The following is a 24,737-nucleotide window of genomic DNA, read 5'->3' as shown; positions in this document are numbered from 1 at the left end:
AAGGTTGGGGTGCGGGTTCGGGCTCCAGCTTGGCAGTGCTTACCTGAGGCGGCTCCCAGTTAGCAGCGCAGCAGGGCTAAGGCAGGCTCCCTGCCTGCCCTGGCTCTGCGTGGCTCCTGGAAGTAGCCGACTTGTCCGATTCCTAGGCGCAGGGGCAGCCAGGTGGCTCTGCGTGGCGCACACTGCCCACACCAAGAGGTGCTGCTCGTGCAACTCCCATTGGCCGTGGTTCCCGGACAATGGAAGCTGCGGAGCCGGTGCTCAGGGCAGTGCACAGAGCTTTCCTGATCACACCTGCGCCCAGGGGCCACAGGGACATGCCGGCTGCGTCCGGGAGCTGCATGGAGTCAGGGCAGGCAGGGAGTCTGCCTTAGCCCTGCTGCACCACCGACTGGACTTTTAACGGCCTGGTCAGTGGTGCTGACTGGAGCCTTCAGGGTCCCTTTTCTACCGGACATTCTGGTGGAAAACCGGACACCTGGCAACCCTGCTGTAAGTTCTTTAGGGCAAGTAGCATCTGTTTGGACAGCGCCTAGCAGAATGAGGTCCTGGTTCATGATTTAGGGCTCCTATGTATTATGGTAATACAAATTAGGGAATATATTTCATAGTTCCACTTTATGCAAGTGACATTTTATTGTCTAATTTGGAACTTAAGAAATCAATTTGGGACTGATTTTTTACAAGAAAGTAAGTGACAGAAGATACAGTAGCTATGGTGCTAAGTAATAGAAAATATTGCTAATAAAGCAAATTCAACTGATCCTAAAAGGCATGCACCAACAGGGGCCAGATACTGCTTCCAATTAAGAGTTTTAATGAAAACAAGATCTTTCTCTGGATCTAAAAGTCAGTTAACCTGATTCAAAGCCCATTGAAGTAAATGAGAAGACCCCTATTGACTTCAATAAGTTTTGGATAAGGCCTTGAAGTAACTAACGCAAAAATTAAGATATTAAAAATGGTGATGATCTGTTGTGACATTATCTTTCCTACACAGAGCAACAATTAATCTCACTATCTTCTAAGAATGCTATTTTAGAACCAATACTTTCCATTAGAAACCCTCATAAAATAGACACAAATAACTGATAAATATCAAGTTCCAACATGAAATGGGAACAAAGAAAAAATGCAGTTCTTGAAATAGAGATCAAGCCTGCAAAATGTATAGTTATAATCCTCTGCAACTCAATTAAAGTTATTGTTGGAAAGGATCAAAAATGAAAAAACTGAATGGCTATGGACTGAAAAAAGTAATGTGACACCACTGAAAAAAATTACTACCTATTGACCAATAACACCCCCAAGAAAATAATTATATGAATTGATAATTGCTTTCCAATGTTTTCAACAAACATTTAGTCTTTGTTCAGAGAACTATTATCACTATATCCAGCCCTTGTTTTTTAAGGCATTCTAGATAAATGTGGGAAGGGCTACCAGTCTTTTGTGAACTTGTCAGATAGAATACTGAAGAGATTGAGGTATGTAAGATGTACTCAATACCAGTCTCAAAATACAATCTTCCCTAATATTATAAGCTTCACATACTAGCCTTTTGAGATAATCAAGGAATTTAATACTTAAGGTCATTGAGACAGGACACCTTTCCATAACATTTAAGAAGCTGGAAAAAAAGCTATACCTCAACTCACTAGGCAGTCTGTTAAAGCAATTTCACCAACCTATGAAATAACTCGTAACGATTACCGAATTTTAACTGATACAGTTTGGCAAAAAAAAAAAAATAATAATGATGTTTCAGTACCTTGTCTTCCCTCATCATTGGTAAACAAACCAGCATCACTGCTGCTCAGGCTGCTAGATTCACTGTAATAAAGAAAAGAAAGAAACAGATCAAAAGAACAATTGATCTCTCAGTTGTAAAATTTTAAAGACAGGAGGCTGTTTTCAGACAGAACTTAAACCTGACAAAAATCTGAAAGAAAATAAGATTTTGTTTTTAATCAAACTGCAAATAACCTAGTTCCATTAACTACAGAACATATTATTTTTGTCACATAAAACTACTGGAATCTAATGGGACCCTGACAGTAAGCCAGATGTGACTGCAACAAGGAGCTGACACAATTGATGCATTTTATCATCTGCTTCCATCAAATGTTCACTGCTCCAATTCAGCTTGATCCCAGAACACCACTGCTCAATAAAATGGGGGGGGGGGAAAATCTCAAAACAAAAGCAGTCTAAGCCTTTCTTCCAACACATGCAATACAAGAGTCTGGAGAAGGAACTACTGTTCTTAACATTTGCAAATATTCTGTACAATACATTTGCAAATATTTTGTACAATACATTGCTTAAGGATTCACTACAACTATATTACTTGGTAAGAAAGAAAAGTTTGCAGTAATGACAATCCATTAAATCAAAGTAAAGGTCACCCTGAGAAAAATGAATATGATCAATAGGATTATAACAGCAAAAGACAGAAAATGCAGGTTATAATTTACTTTTCTGTAACTTCTGATTTGGCCTTAAACAAGATGTCGGTCTACAAGACGGATGTACAGCATACACACACATCTACTCCTATATGTAAAATTAGAGATCATGGAGGAGGGTAAAGTGTTTTGTTCTCCCTTGGTTGTACACAAGCATCTCACATTATTGTAAATTAAAAGTCTAAATATTAAACCAGCCTCCTGTGCTTAAACTATAGCACAGACCATGACACTGAGTTTTTGTCCAGGGTAGAGGTTAAGTGGAGAAATGCTTTTATGTTCTTCAGGGAACTGTATTCTCACAATACTATATATCTTATATATTTTTTACAGTGAAGTATGGATTAATTTTTAAAAAAATGTCAGTTCACCTAAAGACATGAATTCAAGAAAAAGGTGTGCATTTCAAATTAATTTTCAATGTAGTATGCTTTTATGTATGTTACGTTAAGGAAAATTAGAACACCTTAAGTATTTTTCCTATATTATATAGTTTGTCTTCAATATGAAGCAAAATCCACTTCATTTTATATATTTCAACCTAGACATCAACTTATAAGTATTTTTAAAAATATATATTTCATTTTTGGTTTCATTCCTAACACCCATTCTTAAAAGTAAGCTCTAAACCTTACACCTAAATTAGCTGTTTTAATTGCTTTTTGGTTTAGACATGAATTTACTTGCTGGAAAAAAAACTGAAATTATTTAGTTTTCCCGATTTCTCTCTCAGAAATTGAAAACAGAATTAGTTTTACGTTTGGGCAATATCTGATTTCAGCTTCTAGAACTAATTATATGGTTAATTGTTTTTATATCTTCCTTTACAAGGCGCTCAAACGGGGCTTGAAATTGGGCCTGATGTAGATAGCCAAGCAGTGACTTGCTAACATGTGCAGCTGTCATATTTCTTAAAGATGTGTTCTAAAACTCTGCTGTATCTTCTACTGTATACAGTGACTTCTTACTGTACAAGCAGCACTTACACATCTCTTTTATTCCAGTACAGTAAGAGACTTAAGCACTTAACTAAAGATAATGGTCCTAAATACAAATATGGCATATCTTATGAGCTATAAAAGTGATCAAGCAGAGCTTGAACCTTGAAATGCTATAAAGCTAAGCAAATCCTAGTGCCTTCTTTCTGCAAACTATCCCCTCCTCACTTAATTCCATCAGACAGTTCTGCATACTTCTACAATTATAAATGTCCTACAACTCTACATCACACATCTTTTTTAAAAAAATAACTTTTTGACTGAAGTTTCCAGTCTAAAAGTATTTCCTTTTTAAAAAAAAAAAAAAAGTTCAGGAATCCTTTCAGCCATTTGAATTTTGGGAAACAAGACAAAAAAAAAAATCTATTATTCTTCCCCACCACGCACACAAGTTCCCATTTTATAATGGCTTGCGTATACAAACATTTACCAAGTTCATGGCAAGCTGAAGTGTAAGTCTAATCCCGTACTATCCTGCAGCCCACTAAGCATCCATGTAGATTCTGCTGCCATACACTAAAAGTTCCATCCATAGAAAGCTTTGATCCACCCACTTTGAAATGGGAATAGATTAAAATACATTAAGGAAATACTTTTAGATCGGTTGAAAAGCTTCAACCAAATGGTTAATTCTAAAAAAGAAATGTGATGTAAAGTTGTGGGACATTTAGAATTGCAAAATATACAAAACTGTCTATGGTGGAATTAAAGTGAGGATGGGATACTTTGCAGAAAAAAGACACTAAGATTTGCTTTATAGTATTTCAAGATTCAAGGTGTGATTGATCATTCTGAAGATCATCAGCAGGGTTCATACAGATGTTTGCTGCAAGGTAGATTTATACCCCATCTTGCCATGAACTAAACTGCTCTTATGGCCAAACCTTAAGAGAGCCATACTCATCTCTTCCCTTTAAGTTTGCAATTTGAACTTTGGTACTTAAGTAATCTTCACTGAGGCATTTGTTCTTGATCAATTTATATAGAATATTGCTATACAATAAAAGCTTTACGCATTTGAAGATTTCTGCAGAGCATGCTCAATAGACGTAGATTTTTAGCATAACACAATGAAGCCCCTGCCTCCGTTGGGGCATCATACTATCAGCACAAGGACTACTGCTGGGATAACTGTAAATGTGGAATATGTGTCCCACTGAAATATACACACAGCAAAATCATCCAGAAAACAAAGCCTTCAATAGGGACAAATGAAAATTGGCATGGCAGACCTGATAACTCTGGATTCTACAGTTCAAATCTTACTCAGCAGTATTACTGAAGACATGAATCTTACCAAGATGTTTTCAGTAATTTACCTCTTTGTGTCTAGCACACAGTTTTAGAAAGACATTTTTATCTCTGCCAATGCTTTCAGAATACAATAGTAGCAGAGGCTAGTTAGTATGTTTTGTGTTCCTCTAGTGGGATAAAGTGATAGAATCAGATAGTAGTAATGCATTTAATGGACACCATCAAGTTGAAGTCTAGCCATTTGAAAATTAGAGTTAAAAGCAGTTTGAGTACTCCATATGACTCTGAATCTCCTTGTCAGATTTTGTGGTTTTGCAGTCACATTTTCATCTTTAAAAAAAAAAGGTTCCCCTTTCCCCTGCTGCCGTGTTAAAGACACACAAATAGGTGAAAATGGCAAAACTGACTGTAAAGTGCTGGCAAATGACAACAAACGGAAAACAGAGAAAGTTTTCTCTGAAACGATAATGACCTTAGCTGTTACAGTATTACTAAGTGAAGTATTTCCAGAAAGGAGCATGTTTTTTAAACTGATAGTGTCCCCTTGCAGCACAAGAATAGATGACAACTGTAATCCTTAAGGGATAGTCATTTTTGTACTTAAAACCTGCAAGCTGCCCTTTTTTGGGTGTTTGGAGGATTTGCCCCGACTTTGGCTCCCTCCACCCAAACACTGGATACTTCAGTGCAAAACTCATGTATTTTTACCCTCTGCTGGCACAAGACATTTTTAAAAGTGTTAAAATTTAACAAAAAAATTTACAAGAGTACAGGACAAACATGACGGAATCTGAAAGCGTTCCAGACACAAAGGCCCCAACAAGACCAACTTCTGGTCCAATACAAGTGTGAAGACACTATGAAATTCAGTTTCTTTTCAGTGGCAAGGTGACTCAGGATTCCTGTTGTGATTTAAAAATTGTCTACAGTTCTCAGAAAACAGATGGAAAGTACAAAAAGCAACTTCTATAAATACTATCCCTCTTATTGTTGATTGAGTAATTAGAATCAGTCACTTACCAGTATTGTTATGCTACTGAATAAGTGACCTCTCTTCTTGCCCTAGCCTAGAACCTATGCATGCCATCACTACAGCACACCTAAACTGTGACCAACAAGCAAAAGATTCAATGCAGTTTTTAGATAAGACTCCTACAACAAATGAGGAACACTGTTGTTGTCTAGTCACTAGATTGCCAGAATTTGTGCCTGAAATAGGAGTTGCCCTGCTCACAGTTCTGCATTCAGAACCAAACACACTGGATAAACATGATCAGGATCATCAGACCCTGTAGGTATCATCACTTGTGTGTGGTGGAAAATGACATCTTACTGTGTTGTCAAAATACTACTTTGGAAACAATTACTTTTGTGGTATGCCTGTCGTCTGGAATAGATTGATGAGGCATACTGCCGAAGGGTCATCATTATCCCATTTTTCTAATGGCAAGCTCAGGTGTTTCTGAACTATAAATTGTTTTTTGCATTTTGTAAGTGATGTGCATTCTTGGGAACCTACAGACCTTTTATGCCCATGACACACCGACTGTCTAGTGGGTGTACCCATATACTGTACTGATAATCTTCTGATGAATACCAGCAACAATCAAAGCACCAGCGCCTAGACATTGGAAAACCTAAGCTATTTAATTACCTTGTGTGTGATTAAGTGCCAGTTCAAATACCATGCATAATACAATAACTTAACATTTAAGACATTTTAAAATTCCTGTTTTCTTGGTCTTAATATTGAAACAATTAGTATAAATTTTCTTCAAGTAATTGTTTCCTTTGCTCCTTTTCAGCCACCCATCAGATTTCCTCTGAATTGCTATAATTTAACATTCTACAATATGTTTAAAGTAGCAGTATTCTAGTATTACTGGATCAGGAAAGACCCCTAACTTTAACTGCTTAAAACATACTGCTATTGACTGCATTTTAATTCTGGAATAAAGAAAACAAGACTTGTCAATACCTATACCACTACAGTAGCAATATAAGAATTTTGTTTCAGATGATAAAGAAAAAACAATCGATCACCTGTCACTCATGTTCTCATCTGAACCCTTTTGCTCCTCATACTCCATTTTGTCCTTATTTGCCTGATTCGGTTCTTCACTCTCTATAACCACGCCTTCATCCAAGATTTCTGGTCCTTGCCTAGTTGTAGCTAGTTTTCTTTTTTTCACTTTGCTCTTGGCAAATTCTTGATGTTGGTAAGATCTATTATCATTATCCATTTCTTGATCTCTGCTGTTATCCTGTTGTTGGGTCAATGTTAGTGTATTCGTGACTTCTGATGGTGGATCTATTGCCATGCGTTTCACCTTTCTTCTCCTACGCAGGGTCCTGTTTCCTATATTGTCAAGAGCCAAATCAGACTCATGCCACAGAGGTCTTTTGCCTCTAATGTTATTTAAATTTGAAGAAGGCCTGCGTTTAGCAACCAACTGATCATCAGAGTCACTGTGGTCTTTCTTATTAGTAGTATGATACTCTCTATAGTCCTTGCTTGGTTCTTCTAGACTGGAATCAGAACCTTCACTTAAACAGTGACTAGTCTCCCAAGGATGATGAGTGGTAAATGAACGTCTTTTTCGTCCTCTCCTTTTTCTTGCCTGGCGTTTTAGAAGACAAGACACGCTGCGAGAGTGATCACCAGTATCAGCAAAACCTCCTCTGGCTTGCTCCGAACTTTCTTCCAGTGCTGAGACCAGATCATGAACTAGTTCCTCCATAGTCCTACTGAAATGCCTACGTATGTAAAGAAAAAACAAAAAAAACTGATTACAACGTGCATCAACTTCAGCAGTATGTTTTCATATACCAATATCATTACAGTGTCAAAGACAGTCTTATGATCAGCACTTTTAACACCGTTGTAGTTCTACAGAAAGCTGTCTTCTAAATCAGCCAGTACCACAACACACTTATGAGGAGATTTTCCCTTTATAGTGTCACTCTCTCTCCTAACTTCCATCTTAACAACAGCACCTTCAATTTTTGGCAGTCCTCCTAATATTACTTTCATTTACAGATATTTCATCTCAACTTCATAGTTTTCAGGGGTTAATCTGTTAGCTATGAAGATTGGCAAAACCTGTCAATATACAATCAGAAGCAAGTGAGCACATTTTAAATTATCTATAAAGTAGGAAATTGAATATACATATTTACTCCTTTATTGTATATTATTAGGTACAACTTTAAAAGTTGTCATTAGGATAAAATGTTTGACACTCTGTATCTTGGGGGAACACCCTGCACCCCCACGTTCATCCTTATAATACGATTGTGTGGTACCCAATGCAAAGTTTGTCGGGTCTTCGGAAGACTCATGATGCACTGAACATTGTTGTTATAGTAATGTCAGAGGTTGTAATTTCACATATATAGTTATGAGGCTGAAAATGTGTCCTCATGGCTTAAAACAAGCCCAGGCAAAACTCTCCAGGAACAGAAGGGCAGTTTATACCTCATCAGGGCACGTATGGGACAAACGCAGCCCAGCCTCACAGGAACACAGGACCTGTTGGACTCTTGAGTGAGTCACCCCCTTCCCTTGGTCAGTTTGGGACTACGATAAATTAATTCTCACCTGACACTGAAAGTGCGGGGGAAGGGGCGGCAAAGCCAAGAGGGAAGAAAGATATGATAAAAGGGAAAGACGTTTGCCATGCTTGCTCTCCTCTTCCGCCTCCATCTACAGACACCACCACCAAGCGACTGAAGCATTGATCAAAGGGGAGAGCCTGGCTGAAGGGCAATCAACCAGCCTGTGGTGAGAAGCATCTAAGTTTGCAAGGGCACTGAAAGCGTTAATATCAGCTTAGAATGCGTTTTGCTTTTATTTCATTTGACCAAATCTGACTACTTGTGCTTTGACTTATAATCACTTAAAATCTATCTTTTGTAGTCAATAAATTCGTTTGTTTATTCTAACTGAAGCAGTGTTTCGTCTGAAGCATGTCAAAGACTCCCCTTGGGATAACAAGCCTGGTGCATATCAATTTCTTTGTTAAACTGACGAACTCATACAAGCTTGCAGCATCCAGCGGGCATAACTGAAAACTGCAAGACAGAGGTTCCTAGGGTTGTGTCTGGGACCAGAGATATTGGCTAGTGTTATTTGGTTGCACAATCCAAGAAGCAGCTGGCCAAAAGTGCTCACTCACATTCTTGCACAGCTTCTAGCATGTAAGCTGCTCCGTGAACAACCCGGGAGTGGGGGTTCTCACAGTGAAGCAGGGTAAGGCTGGCTCCAAGAGTCGAGGATTGGAGTGATCTAGCAGATCACTGGTCCAGATCACACCAGGGGAACGTCACAATGTTGTCACAAGATAATTGTCTCTTGATGCTACCAAGGTGAATCTGAAACACTAATTTTTTGATTATATAATATTTTTAATCGTGACTAATTTTGTCTTCCCAAATGACTGATATCTATTTGATCTTTAAAAATATTGATTCACTAGAGTGACATTAAGTTGAGAGAACCTTTCCCCTAAATGACAGGTTTCAGAGTAGCAGCCGTGTTAGTCTGTATTCGTAAAAAGAAAAGGAGTACTTGTGGCACCTTAGAGACTAACAAATTTATTTGAGCATAAGCTTTCGTGATCTACAGCTCACTTCATCGGAGATGTAGCTCACGGAAGCTTATGCTCAAATAAATTGGTTAGTCTCTAAGGTGCCACAAGTACTCCTTTTCTTTTTTCCCCTAAATGAAATTCTAGAAGATTAAAAGCAAAGTTGTCCTTTCTGATCTACACACTCAATCAGTAGGAATCGCACACCTTTATGAGACCACAGACTATCCGACTAAGGCATCATGCAGATATGAGGAAAGAATTTTACTCTGCACCACAGCTCACATCACTTCACTAACATTAAAAAACCATGGCTGGCCCGTGAGAAGAGACTCAGACTCGCAGGGCTCACTCGGGCTACAGGGCTGTTTCACTACAGTGTAGACTTCTGGGCTCAGTCTGGCTCTGGGACCCTCCCACCTCACAGAGTCCTAAAGCTGGGCTCCAGCCCAAGCCCGTAAGTCTACACAGGGTTCTGTAGCCTGGGAGCCTGAATCAGCTGGCATGGGCCAGTCACAGGCATCTAATTGCAATGTAGATATTCCTATATTTATCACCAAGTACACTTCAATAGGCTCACACTCGAATAAAAAAAACCAAAAAACACCAAAACCAAAACAATAAGATTTACTGCAGATCACCCACGTGAAAAAATCAAAACAAACTGATCAGACTGACACCCCAAAGTAATTAGCCTCCTTTCTTCTAGTGCTCACTACTGTGTTATGCCTGGTGACATATAGTGGAAGAACACTGGTCAGTAAATTGCGTAGGTGGGTGTCCAGAAGAAAGCTGTTCATATAGTTTTAGAACAGTACGAAAGGAGACATGAGTCAGCAATTTTCTACCAACGTCAGCAGGTTGCAAATGGAGACAGAGTTTAGTCATACAGCCCACAAGTTTCCCCCACTCACTCACCCATCACTGACCCCAGGCCTAAAGGTGCTAAGCAGGATGGTCCAATGGTTACACAACAACATGAGGCAGGAGACCTGAGCTCTCTTTCCCGCTCTGCTGTGACTTGTTGTATAATCCTGGACAACTCACTTAACTCATTGTGTCTCAGTTTCCCCATATAAAATGGGAATACCACCACCTTCTTACATTTCTTGAGTTCTATGGACCAAAAGTACTAGGTGAATTCTAATTTAGTTCTGAAAAAATTCAAATTCACCATGAAATGTTTTACCTACAAGGAGAAGTCTCTTGAACTGTGCTGCTACTTTTAGTAGTTTCAGAAAGTTACTTAAGAAAATAATTTGTGCCAGCTGTAAGACATATCACCACAATCATAAAGACAGACTAGTGCAGTCTACTATCTCAATTTTGATAAATACATGATGCTAAACTGTAAGTATGTTCACTTCTCAACTCTTCTTCTACGCCTGCTATAATGTCTGAATTCTTATTTCTGTTACTCCTTGACATAACCAGGCATTTCCTGTGCCCCTTGCTAAGTACAAACAACACCTTGGCAGCACCTTCCAGGGATTGTGCATCCTTTGGCACTCACCTTTGAGCAAGAAACACAAATCAGGTACCAGTACTTTTTGCTTCTCCTTAGTCCTTCTGGTTCTCATGAGAAATCATTTTCCTTGCTTTTGAGAAACAACTACAGGAGATAGCAGCGAAAGAGGTAGTAATGCAAATAAAGCATTATTTATCAGAAAATTCAGATAGAATAAAGTAACTGGTAGCCAATCAAATCTACAGATTGGCTGACAACCTAGTTATATATGAAAATATTGGAATACGTCCGTTTTTACATTTTTAGATTTGAGAAGTTTCTCTATTTCTGCCATCTTCTCCTTCTCTCCCTTTCTCATGACTTGTCTACACTACAAATTTTAGCCAACACTGTGGCTGTAGTAATGCAAACCATGACTTGCACCACAGCAGCATACACAGGTTTCAAAGCAATGCAAGTCATGGTTTGCACCAATACAGGTATATCAGTGACTATAAAAATAAGTAAAAAATAAATTAAAGAAAACCACACACAGAAAACCCAGTGTAGAGAAGGCCTTAGCATAGGAGCACATTTGGCCTTACCTACAGGTGGAGAAATGGTTTGGTTGTTTGTGGGGGTGGGGTGGGTTTTTAAGTTTTCAGTTAAGTTAGCTTTATGTGACGGACAGCTCCCTCAACACCTTTGAAGACAACTTCATCTGTAGCTCACGAAAGCTTATGCTCAAATAAATTTGATAGTCTCTAAGGTGCCACAAGTACTCCTTTTCTTTTTGTGAATACAGACTCACACGACTGCTACTCTGAAACCTGTCATATCTTTTCAGGCTCACAAAACAAAATAAGTGTTGAGCTGCATCTTCACAGGTATTAAGGGGGTTTTCAAATTGTTTTAACTTGGCATGAGAGGAGCCTCAGGGTACAACACAGCTTTTTAAAAAAAAAAAAAAAAAAATTCTCGTCAGCATATAGGCAGTTATAAATCAAACTCAGCACTTAGAAAAAAAATTAGCACTATCCCATCTCTGGCATAACACTCACTACATTCAACATTTCATGAAATTCAAAATACCTAGGTTGGCAAAAGACTGCTTATCAAGAACATAAAGCACTTCAGTGTGACCTTTGTTCCTTGTTGAACAACACTTGATTAGAATACAGTCTATTTAAAGAGCTTTTATTCCCTGGCCTAGACCAAAGCGTTAGGCCCAGTCTACACTGGCAAGTTTCTGCACAGTAAAGCAGCTTTCTGCATTGTAACTCCCGAGGTGTACACACTGCCAAGCCACTTAGTGTGCAGTTGCAGCGCTGTAAAAAAACCCACCCCGACAAGAGGCGTACACCGGGAGTACAGCGCTGCGGTGCCAGTATAGACACCCTGGTCGATTACAGTGCTGTGATTGTCCTCTGGGAGGTGTCCCACAATGCCTGTTCTCGCCTCTCTGGTAATCAGTTTGACCTCTACTGCTCTGCCTTCAGGTGACCAGTGGTCATCCCCACTCCGTAAATTCCTCTGGAATTCTGAAAGTCCCCTTCCTGTTTGCTCAGTGATGCATGCAGTGGTCTCAGCGCATCTTTCCAGGTGGCCATGTCTGCTCCACGCACCGGGTGATCCCTCACGTGGAGAAATGCCAAGCTGCTTGACCTCATCAGTATTTGGGGAGAGGAGACTGTCCAGTCCCAGCTGTGCTCCAGCCGTAGGAATTATGATACCTACGGACAGGTTTCACGATGCATGACAGAAAGGGGCCATGTCCAGGACACACTGCAATGCAGGGTCAAAGTGAAGGAGCTGCGGTATGCCTACCACAAGGCGGGGGAGGCAAACAGCCACTCCAGGGCTGCGCCCACATGTTGCCGGTTCTACAAAGAGCTGGACGCAATACTCGTTGGCGACCCCACCTCCACTGCGAAGATCACTGTGGATACTTTGGTGGCTCGCATGCCAGTCGAGAGTGGACCGAGCCAGGAGGAGGAAATCTTGGATGAGGATGTGGAGGGGGAGGGGGACCCAGAGGCAGCGGATGACTCAGAGGTCAGAGATGCATGCAGCCAGGAGCTCTTTTCTACCCTGGAGGAAGCTAGCCAGGCACAGCTGTCAGATCTTGGCGAAGTTCAAACAGGAGAGGAGGTCCTTGGCAAGTGGATTTGATTTTGGAAATTGCTGAGGCGAGTTGTTGGGGACAGGAAGGTTACAGAAAGCAGGCTTGTCTCTGTATGAGGCACATACCACCACGTGCCTAGTCTGAGCGGCGGAACAGGCTGTTGATTGACTCTCTTAGCCAGTTAGTGATAGGTATGTGAATGCTGGCTGTGTTTTAAATCACTGAATCAGTGTTCTGTGTGTTGCAAACAATACTGCTTCTGTAAAATGTTGCACTTTGCCTTCACAGATATGACTTTGGGAGCCCAGCCTTCCTCTTTGTTATCTCCAGCTGAATGGCTGCGCAGAATTAGAAAGCAGCCATGAAGAACTAAAGAGGACTTTCTGTGTGATGTCATGATGTACTCCACAGCCGAAAAACAAGAATTGAAGTAGTGGGACAGTGAGAAGGAGGACCGAAGGGAGAATGTGGCGAACCAGAACAAAGCCATGGAGCAGCTCTTAAACGTTATGGAGCACCAAGCGGACATGTCCCAGGTGCTACTAGCACTGCAAATTGAGCAGCTCTGCGCCCGCCCTCCCCTGCAGCTGCTGTCGCAAAATTCTTTCCAATGCGCCCCCTCCAGATGCTGCCAACACACTCTTATCAAAATCCTGGCTCCCGTCTGTACCCGCTGCATTCCACTCTTGCCCCATCACAGTCCAGCCATGTGGACTCCCAGTACCCACTGCTCTCAACTCTCGTCCCGCTGCAGTTTAGCCCTGCTGAAGTACAGTACCCACTGCACTGTACTCCAAAGGACAAGGTTGGATATGATCCCTGCAGCTACACAAATCTTTAACCATCCCGGGACCCCACCTCCTCCTGGGACCCTCCCATCTCCCATCCTCCACAGTGCTGATTTTTTTTTGTCTCCTCCAGTTGTTTTTTAATAAAAGAATTGTTTTGGTTTGAAAGTAATCTTTATTCCATTAATTGAACGCAACCGAGCCCTGCAAAGCAACAAGCAATTTTCTTAAACCTTCACAGTGCATTTTCTGCACCAACCACAATCACCTCCTAGCATTACAAGCACTGCACTCCCGAGTATAGCAACAAATATTAGTGGCTTTCAGCTTCAAATTGCTGCCTCAAGGCATCCCTGATCCTTATGGCCCCATGCTGCGCCCATCTAATAGTCCTGGTCTCTGGCTGTTCAAATTCAGCCTCCATGCACTGAGCCTCAGCGGTCCAGCCCTGAATGAAGCTTTCAACCTTCCCTTCACAAATATTATGAAGCGTACAGCACGTGGCTACAAGCATAGGAATATTGTCATCGGCAGGTCCTGCCTCCCATATAGGCAGCGCCAGCGGGCCTTTAAACGGCCAAAAGCACACTCAACAGTCATTCTGCACTTGCTCAGCTTGTTGTTGAACCGCTCCTTGCTGCTGTCAAGGTTCCCCGTGTATGGATTCATAAGCCACGGTATTAAGGGGTAGGCAGGGTCTCTCAGGATCACACTGGGCATTTTGACTTCCCGCACAGTGATTTTCCGGTCCAGGAAGAAAGTCCCTACTTGCAGCTTCCTGCACAGGCCAGTGTTCCGAAAAACGCATGCAACATGCACCTTTCCGGACCAGTCTGCGTTAACGTCCGTGAAATGCCCACGGTGATCCACAAGTGCCCGGAGAGCCATAGAGAAATACCTCTTCCAATTAATGTACTCAGTGGCTAGGTGGTCTGGTGCCAGAATTGGAATATGTGTGCCATCTATCGCCCCTCTGCAGTTAGGGAAGCTCATTTGTGCAAAGCTATCCACAATGTGACGCACAAGTCCAACGGTCGACTTTCCCATTCCAAACTGCTTAGCGACCGATCGGTAGCAGTCTGGAGTAGCCAGCTTCCGCAGTGCAATCGCCACGCATTTCTCCAAAGGCAGGGCAACTCTCATTCTCGTGTCATTGCGCTGCAGGGCTGGGGCAAGCTCCTCACACAGTCCCATGATTGTGACTTTCCTCATCCGAAAGTTTTGCAGCCACTGCTCGTCATCCCAGACGTGAATGATGATGTGATCCCACCACTCAGTGCTTGTTTCCCGAGCCCAAAAGTGGCGTTCCACAGTGGTCAACATCTCTGTGAATGCTATAAGCAATCTCGTGTCATAGGTAGTACGTGTGACAAAATGAATGTGGAACTTCTCTTGCCTTTGTAGTTTAAGGAATAACTCCACTACCACTCATGACGTATTGGTCAGAGCGAGCAGCACACTGGCCAACAGTGCGGGATCCGTTCCTGCAGACCAAAGAGGCAGAGCACGCAGTACACAAACTATTTAAAGATGGCACTAAATGCTGATGGAAGCACGGGGATTTCTGGGATGCGAAGCAATGCATCACGGGCATTGGGACAGGACCCAGGATGCCTCGCGACCCCCTCCGTCTTCCCACAACTCTTAGCGGCAGAAGAGGAAGAGATGCTCTGTGAGATAGCTACCCAGAGTGCACCGCTCTGAATACTGCTGCAAGTGCCACAAGTGTGAACATGTTATTGCACAGGCTGCTGACAGTGTGAACACACAACAGCGGTTTCCCTTCAGTGCTCTCTGAGCGGCGCTGTAACTCCTGGTGCTGTAACTCTGCCAGTGTAGACATACCCTTAGTATCTCACTGTGTTCACCACACCTCTGAGGATTTGGCCTTCCCTTACTTATCGCTTGTCTACATGGGGAAACTGACTGGTAGAACCAATAGCAGTAAAATCATACCACTATAGCTATGCTGGTATAATTCCCCATGTGGACACACTAGTGGATTCCAAAATAGAATGTCATGTGGGGAGGTATAACAGCATAGCTATAGAAGTATAATTATATCTCTACAGTTTTGCTGGTCAATCTCCCTGTGTAGACAAGCCCTCACAGTCCTAGTGAATGTTAATTAGACTTCTAATATCATTGCCTGATGTGTCAAATAGGAAGCCCTATTACATACTTTAAGTTATCATATTTCTCAGTACCTATTGATATAAGTATGATTTGTCATGGACTGTGCCCACTCACAGCAGAAAACTCATCTGAAGTGAACATGCTTAGGAAATCAGTGAGAAAAAAATCAAAAAGCATCAGGCAATAAGGTTCTCAATTCCCATTGTAAGTCAAGTTTTATGAGCCTCATGTGCACCTGCAATTAACTGACAAATACTCTTTTCCCCACATATAAATCTTTTAATTGATCCTAATGCACCTCTCACTTAACAGAAGAAAACCCACCCAGCCTCAGTGGCCTCGTCCACACAACAATTACAACATGGCTATAACCTACCTGTCTTACAATACCAAATATGTTTGGTTTGGCATGTGTAGACCAGATCAACTCATACTACAGACATTTCAGCATGTTCACTTAGTATGGTTATATGATTACTTGGTCTTGTCAAATCAAAGTCTATGCTGCACATTTAGAATACAAACCAAGTTATAACTGAATTTCCCAGCATGGTTTTTACTGTAGGGTACACAAAGCTCACTTCAAGATTTTGCCACTCTTGAAAACCCAAGAAAGTACATTTGATTTATTTTAACAGTTCTCTCATCTCTCTTTTGTATGAATTAAAGAATGGGAGTAGAAACTAGAAAGTTCAGACTAACTGCTTCTATTTATTTATAGTGAGAAACCACTTTTAACATTCTGCAGTGTTTTTCCAGCAAGTTAATACTTATCAGCATATCCCTTTTTGGCTTTTTATTTTGTGCACACTTGACAGTCAATCTTATACTTTGCAGGTGGGAATGAATTATTTTTATTGAAGTATTATCCAAAGGCTAGCCCAAAAGAGACATTTAGAAATGTGTGTTTCTGGGACAGTTTGAAAAGTTAACTCCTTTATTTTCAGGGACACCACAGAATCTATGAAAAAGATTGTCAACAGCCAATACAGAGTGCATTCAGTCACAAAAATTAAAGTTCAGGACTGTTAATAATATGGATATACAGTATAACACAACCTGGACCTTCCCCAAAATATTTTTAATATATAACCCATAGTTCAGGGTGCCTAACATTAGACTGTAAAAACACAGTTACAGCAACTGTCCACAGCCAGTGACAAAAAACATATCTTCTCTCACAGGTCATATGGCTGCACTAACAGTGTAGTTTGCCTCCAGTGACCTACACGTTTATCTAAAACAATTTTAATGGAGTTTACTAAATGTTGACCCCTTTCTTCTATGCACTATCAGAAACAAACCATACTCTTTCCAAGATAAACAAAAGCAGCTACAATATATGTACATCACTTCAACATCAAAATAATTTAGTGTCCGATACTATTAAAACTACCATTACACTTTTTAAAAAAAAAATCAAGGCCTTTTACATGAAATATCATGTTTGACACAACTTCTTAAAGAAAATGAGAACTACCTTGGCTCTTTGTTAGATATGAATGTAAAGGAATGAAATAAAGTGCAGCAACAAAACCTTGCTATAAAGACCTCATTAACTGTCCAGGTGAGAACTAATTGAATCATTAGACAATGTTTATATGCTGGAATGACAAAATCATTATCAGAATAATCAAAAAGCCAAAAAGTGTCCAAAACACAAGCTTTCCCTAAATGGTGGGTGTGTACTGATAAGATATCTGAGAAACACTCAACTAAGATATAGACTTCTGCCATCCAGAGTAAGCAAAACACACCGCTGAAACTGACTAAAGAGGTCTGAAAGAATTATCTTCTTGAATTCTCCTTATAACTATCTTTTTTAGAACTTTAATGTTTCAAGAAGCTTAAAGGTATGCCTTCTGCAAAAGCTCAAGTACTATACCATGAGAAATTAATTTTCTTTGGTTCCTTAATATTACAAATTTTACTAAAATAGATTTCCATCGAAGCACAGCTTCCTGGATAACCTGTGTAGAGAGGAATGAGGGGTGAATGGTTTGAGGAGTAGTCTAAGGTATATTTAGCAGACCTTCAGAGCTGGCAAACTATAATTCAAAAAGATAACTAGATCTTGAATTCTTCTCTCAAAACCAAACTGTTCTGGGCAATATCTTCAGGCCAATATAGCCAGCTTCCATAAAACCCTGCACTTACAATCAAGTTTAGCACTATGGATTGATCATTCTGTAGTTGTTAGTAACCATTATAACCTGCCTCTTTAAAAAAAAAAGGGGGGGACTATAGTATGTTATCACCCATAAAAGTAAAATAGAGGACATACAATCGTTTAGTAATCAGTGTGAAATATGTTACTGTGCTGTCTCAGAGTGCCAACTCTTTCAGGATATACATTATTTCATGACTCCTGAGAATAGCAAATATAATTTTCACAGAATTTTGGGGAAACTATTTACAACAGTAAGATAACAAAACTTTTAATTGGAGGTATGTCACTTGGTTTTGCCTTTGAAACATATCTCTTTGGCTCAAAAGATTAAGTATAATATCTTATTTTTGTCCAATTAAAAAAAAAGAAAGTGACTTTGGTACACTTTTCCTCCAAGACCCCGGTATGTATGTATGTATGTGTGTGTGTGTGTGTGTATGTATGTATATATGTACACACACACACATCCAGAATAAATATTTGTGTAACCTGGACACCACTACAGGTGGAAGCTCTACCATTGTTTCTTTTCCTAGCTTGGAACCTTCCTTGAAATTCTTCCTCTAACCTTTAACTCAATTCTAAACCAACACTAAACTTTTCCAACAATTCCTTTATTAATTTAGAACAAAAATTGTTGAGCAGTTTTAGTGGTATAGTAGCATAAAGTAACTGTTAAAACTCTCTAGAATTTTAATAATAATGCTGTTTGCATGAAAGAGACCAGAAAGGAGCCACAAGACATTCAGACCACATCCTACAATCTTGGTCTACACTAACAGATCTGATCAGAACAGTGGGACTGTAACATCCTGGTGTTCATTTCCAGTCTTTGTAATGAACCTAATGCATATTAAAGGTTTTCTTTGGTTGTTTTGAAACTAACTTATTTTCTGAATGATACAAAAAAGTGAAAAACGTGTAAGGAAAGAAAGCTTTGCATTGGGTGCATAAAGTTTAACACCACAAGAATCTTAACACTTTTTAATCAATGTTTGGTGTAGTGGTCATGTAAAGTTTCCCACACCTCAAGCTTCCTCTTAACTCATTGCAATGAAAGGTTTATATGATGGTTGCACAATGTTTTCAACCAGGATGCTTCCAACATTTAATGCAGAAAAAGATGGGCTAGCAGTACATGAAGTTTTCATTAACAACCCAGTATAAAATTCTATAATGCTCCAGTTGTGGTTGGGTCTTCAATCACTTTCTCATAATATTGGTGATCAGCAGCCTGCATTCTCAATTTGGACTGTGGACATTATTCATTTTAGAGAGATGTTTTTTATTGGACCAACTTCTGTTGGCGAAAGTGACACGCTTTCAAGCTCTTTGCTCAAAAGCTTGTCATTTTCACCAACAGAAGTTGGTCCAATAAAAAAAAAAAAAATCATCTCACTCATCTCACCTCTCTAATTTCCTGAGACCAGCATAGTTACAACACTGCAAACAACTATGCGTTTGGTCTGTTAATTGGTTGTTTGCCCCATCTTCTTTCTAACCCTCTCTGGTCCTTCCACTGCCAGTGGAACATTTCAACACTCTGTGGCCCTCTTGCCTTCCCTCCCTTCCCCTTCTTTTCTACTTCCTTTGTCAAATTCCCCCTACTCTACTCCTATAATAAAAATAAATTATTTGGCACTACCCGGCGGGAACACGACTGCTATCCTTTTCTTTTCTGACTATTGTTTGCAAAGCCCACTTGTTGAATCTTGTTTCAGATAAAACTTAAGGTGTTCAGAGCGGAGACCATGTCTAAATGTATACTTGCAAAGCAAATACCACAAAGGGACCAGGCCCTTCAGGTTCTAATACAATATAAACAACACATTTAAGGTTATAGGTTTTTATCTCCTGGTCTGGGCGCAGCAAATCCTTTTGCACACAGCCCACTGTTCACCCATAAAATAGCAGGTGACTGAGAGGTGAAAGATCTCATGTGACAAATTTGCCAATAGTTCATGCCTGCAATCCTCTTTATAAGGATATCAACAGTTTGGTCGTAACCAGTAGCCACACTGTCCGATGGGCAAAAGGGGAGGGAGAGGGTTCAGAAAGGAGAAGTGAGACTTTTGGTAAAAGAGAGGAGGAAAGAGTCTCCACGGCAAAGCAAGGGTGTAGTTTGGGGACGAGCAGCGGGGGGTTGCTCCCCCAAACGACAACCCCCTATGCATGCCCCGTTGTCCTGCCTAGAACTTCCCCCCTCCCTCAAATACAGAAGTCAAACTACGCCTAAGCGGCAACGATTTAAATAAAATACCTGGCGCCAGATGCTTTGGAGACGTGTGGGTATGAGCCCCAAGGAGGAGCCACTCGTGGCAGAGTGGGATAGCGGCGTCTAGAGGGAGCAACTCCAGAGACGGGGAATCCGCCCCGCGGCCCAACCCCACGATCTCCCCCCAGCTCTCACACGTACCCCTGCCCCAGCAAGCTGTATCTCAGCGCACTGTGCCCCCCCCCCTCCTCCTCCCGGGAAAGCTTCTGCCTCCAAACCGCGGAGCCGCCGCCGCCGCCTCCAAACCACTCCGGCCGGCCCCCCCCCACCTTCGCCCCCGTCCAGCCCGGCCTCACCAGCTCTTTCTCGCCGCCTGAGCTCGGGTCGGGTTGGGCTCAGCGACCCGGAACATGAACCCGGCGCCTCCCCCGGCCGCTCCCCGGGGAAGCTGATGCCGCTTCGCAGAGACTCGGGGAGGCGGCCGAAGCCGGGCGAGCGAGAAGGGGTGTCAGGATCGCTCCTTGCCCGCGCCTCACTCCCCCATGATGGGAGCCCGGAAGCGGCTACAGCACCGGCAGGAAGTAGGACCCAACCATCCCGCTGCCGGGGTGGAGCTCGGATGGTACGGCCCATAGCTGAGGGGTCTCGCTCACCACTCTCGCCCCCCCCCCCCCCCCCCCCCGCAGCACTACAGCGTGTCCTACCTATCCGCCCCCTCTCCCGGGCCGTCGAGGCCTGTATGGAGGAATTACCCCCCCTCGGCCAGGTGGTACAGTCTGGTTGCCATGGTGACGGCCTGTACACCATCAGGGCAGGGGGAACATGGCCACTTTGGCCAGGCTGCAAGGGAGGCTGCCAGGCCAGAGGGAGGAATATTTCCATAGGAACAGGTAACGGGCCCCGCTGCCCCCGCCCCCATGGGCCTGCATTGGCCTTCTGGGGAGGAGCACTGGTCAGGGTCAGGCCAGCGCACTGGGATGGGACACAGGTTCTCCAAATGATGGTGGCACCTTGCGAGGTCACCCCCATGGAAAGTCCCCAGGTCACCACATTGCACCAGCGCAGTGTTGCATTGTCATTGGGACGTTGCCATGTCCAGTTAGCACTCTCAGATCACTGTCAGTGCTTAATATTTATATTCCCCAGGCCCCCTTAAGCCCCAATTAGAATCAGGACCCCCTGGTGCTAGGCACAGAATACAAGGTGATCTGTGTCCCAAAGAGCGTATAGTTATCATGCCATGTGGAAATGTTGCCATGTCGTATCAAGTATATTACCGCACTGCACCAAAGCAACATCATATCAAAATGTCGCTAGATTGAATAAAAATCCCATTGCGGTACAGCAAAATACCATTCTTCTGGGGGAACACTTTTTTGTGACTAAATGATTCATAACCTCAGAAAGTGATTCTCAGGGCAATCCTAGAAAACCAAGGCAATAGTAATTCTGCTTATTAAGGAGAGTGTTGTTATACCACAAAAATGGAGTCCCAAATCCTTCACTAAAATAATGTATGTAACTAACAGTTCTAAATTAGCATCCACTTTTGGAGTTTCCTGAGCATTTTATACAACACACTATTTAAATGGGAAGATCCTTAGAGATGAGAATAATGTTTCATCCAGAACTAAACAAAATAATTGGTGCTTAAATAGTTATCTATTTTATCAAGGGATTTCGTAGATTTTTAAGGCTCAAAGAGCCCGCTATGACAATCTATTCTGACTTCCAGTATAACAGGGGCTATAAAACCTCACCCAGTGATTTCAGCCTCAAGCCCGTAACTTCTATTTGAGCTATCGCTATTTTTTAGAAAGAGATTCAGTCTTGTGATGGAGAATCCATTATGTTTCTAGATAAATTGGTGCAATGGTTAATAAACGTCACTGTTTAAAAATATGCTTTATTTCTAGTCTGAATTTGTCTAGCTCCAGCTTCCAGCCATTGGATCCTATTATGTCTTTTTCTGCTAAATTAAAAAGCTGTCTACTATCTGTACTCTCTTCCCTGTGTAGGTGCTTGTACACTGTGATCTAATTACCGCTAAATGTTTTCTTGGATAAACTAAATAGAGTGAGCTGCTTAAATCTCTCAATATAAGGCCTATTTTCCAAATCGCAAATAATTCTTGTAAATCTTTTCTGAAACTTTCCAATTTATCAGTTTTTTTTCTTTTTTTTGAAGTGTGGATACCAGAACTCGACACAGTATTTCACTCATAGTCTCCCTAATGCCATATACAGAGATAACACCACCTCCCTACTCCTGATAAAGAGAGATATGGAAAGTGTGCTAAAGGACAGTGTGTCAGTGGCAATGCGTGGAATAGAGTCCAGAAGGCCTGACTTGCAGTTCAAGCTGTAACCTCTGGACATACTGCTTGTAAACCTAAGTAGACAATTTACGTGCTTCTTACAGCTATAGCCAATTAAAAATGCAAAAAGTCACCCAGATTTGTGTTTTTGACACATATATTTAAAATATAAAAGGGACACAGAATTAATTATGTCCATCTCTTTGAGATTTTTAATAGGTGACAATATCAGACTTTGCAGTGTTTGCTAAATATATTGATATGCTAATTACCTTGATCAGCTGCTTCAAGACCTTTGTGTGACACTCCTATTTTCTCTCTGAATTTCACAGTTGAATCACTTTGCAGATTCAGATTATGAGTCAGTAATAATTATATTGACTAGAGCCATAATATTGTGTGTTGAAATCAGTTTTGTGTGAAGTTATTCTGAATGTAGTCTGTTTTCAAAATACATTGTATTTGAATATGCAAAATACTATAGGTAATCAAAGTGCATTAAATAACATTTATTTTGTGTCTGCCTTGGTTTCATGTTATTGAAAGTTACGTGGAAGCATAAGTCACAGTAAATGTTTGTGAATGGAGTAAAGATAACCCTTGACATTCAAACTGAATGTGCAGTTTAAAAGGTGAAAACCAAACCCTAGCTCCAATTGTTATCTTTCGAATGTTGGCAAGGGCTCTTCACTACCAAAAGATAAACATTACAAGAGAAAATAGAACAAAAGATACAGTAACTCTCAAACGACATACAGAGCCATCAAACCAGATCTAGAACAATGATGACAAGAAAGAGTGTAAGAGTAATATCTGTCTGATATGGAGAAGTAAACAAGAAATTACCAACTAGTACAATAAATTACATACCAACAGAACAGATCACATTCAAAGAGCAAACTTTAAATAATGAGATTCTTCTAACCCAACTAAGTGTACTGAGGGCAGCTTGGAGAAGCAATAAGAAATAATTTTAAAAGGTGATAGTAAATAATAAAAATGTGATTGTAATGCTTCAATAAAGATTAAAGTATAATTTCAAATAGTTTAGTTCAGCAATTTAATAATTGTTAATTGATACTTTATTATGAAAAGATATAATTAAACAGAAACTAGAAATGATTCTGAAGCTGGTTTCTGCCCCATAGGATTGAAACTGCTCTTAACAATGTTACTAAGGGTGTTTTGCTGGCCACGTAGCAAGTCTTCTTCCCCATTCTCATTGTTCTTGATCTGTCTTTTGCCTTTGTCACAGTTATGGCTCTTCTAATAGACAGTCTCTCCCTTGCGTCTCTCTCTGGCACTATTTGTCTGAATGCTCCTTAAGAATCTCTGTTAGGGTCTTTGCACTTGGCCCTCCTCTCTTCTTTACATCTACCTTATACTCATTTATCATACAGCTTCTACCATTAACAACTCTCAGACCTACCTGTATCCTTCGATTTCTCTGCCTATTCTCATCTCATATCTTCAGCTGCCTCACTAATATCTCTTCCTGGATGACCTGTTCCACCAGAAATTGAAAACTGAATCCTTATCTTTCCTCCCCAAACCTCCCTTGTCCTCCCTTTCTCATTACCATTGGCAATTCCATTAGCTTCTGCATTCCCCGGGCTTGCAACATCATCATACTTGTGTGCTCTTTTCTTCCCTTCCCCCTCCCACTGAACACATTGATGCTATCTCTGAATCCTACCATTTTGCCCTCTACAAAGTCTCCAAAACTCATCCATGACCATGCTTCTCCATTCCTTTTGTGAAAACTCTAGTATTGGTGGTGAACTAATATCATCTTCATCTCACTGAACATTTCCCATGAAATAGCTGTTAAGCAATATATGCTGAATATTTGAAAAGGTAGGGCTGTGATGTAGGAAATGACAAAAGATTTGACAAATGAGTTGTTCACTTGGTGTCTAATTCTACCTCTTCTTCCAGAATCACCTATCTTGAAAATGTTTCAGCCAGAACTGGATTTTCAATTGTTATTGTAGATACTTTTAATTAAGATGACAATGAGCTCCCAGCCTTTTTTTCACTGTATGTGGCTTCAGTACAGCTTTGGTAATACATTTAGAGCCTGATGTAACCTTATTGTAGTCAATGGGTCTTTCTATTGATTTTAGTGGGCTATGGATCAGGCCCTTACTTTTACATAATTAATTCATTTAGTACTCATTGTGATAATACTGATCATAGTGAATTTATCTGATATTCATGTCCATGTCAT

The 24,737-nt window shown here is 41.0% G+C and overlaps 2 protein-coding genes across 2 annotated transcripts in view; one reads left to right on the top strand and one right to left on the bottom strand.

The window, feature by feature from the left end:
- Nucleotides 1-20,736, bottom strand: part of GPATCH2 (G-patch domain containing 2) — a 180,849-nt gene extending 160,113 nt beyond the window's left edge. Inside the window, exons 1-3 of the mRNA XM_077813756.1 lie at nucleotides 20,547-20,736; nucleotides 6,764-7,477; nucleotides 1,772-1,833 (exon numbers count right to left, since the gene is read on the bottom strand). Of these exons, the coding sequence (XP_077669882.1) occupies nucleotides 1,772-1,833; nucleotides 6,764-7,477; nucleotides 20,547-20,602 (832 nt within the window). The 5' untranslated portion in view covers nucleotides 20,603-20,736. The remainder of the gene's footprint in view (nucleotides 1-1,771; nucleotides 1,834-6,763; nucleotides 7,478-20,546) is intronic.
- Nucleotides 20,737-21,012: 276 nt separating this feature from the next.
- SPATA17 (spermatogenesis associated 17) overlaps nucleotides 21,013-24,737 on the top strand; it is a 153,094-nt gene continuing 149,369 nt past the window's right edge. The window contains exon 1 of the mRNA XM_077811939.1: nucleotides 21,013-21,080. Within this exon, the coding sequence (XP_077668065.1) occupies nucleotides 21,013-21,080 (68 nt within the window). The remainder of the gene's footprint in view (nucleotides 21,081-24,737) is intronic.

This window comes from Eretmochelys imbricata, chromosome 3 (assembly GCF_965152235.1).
Source record: "Eretmochelys imbricata isolate rEreImb1 chromosome 3, rEreImb1.hap1, whole genome shotgun sequence".
NCBI classification, from domain to species: Eukaryota; Metazoa; Chordata; order Testudines; family Cheloniidae; genus Eretmochelys; species Eretmochelys imbricata.
The sequence above is the reverse complement of the archived record's forward strand: the minus strand, read 5'-3'. Positions and strand labels throughout refer to the sequence as shown.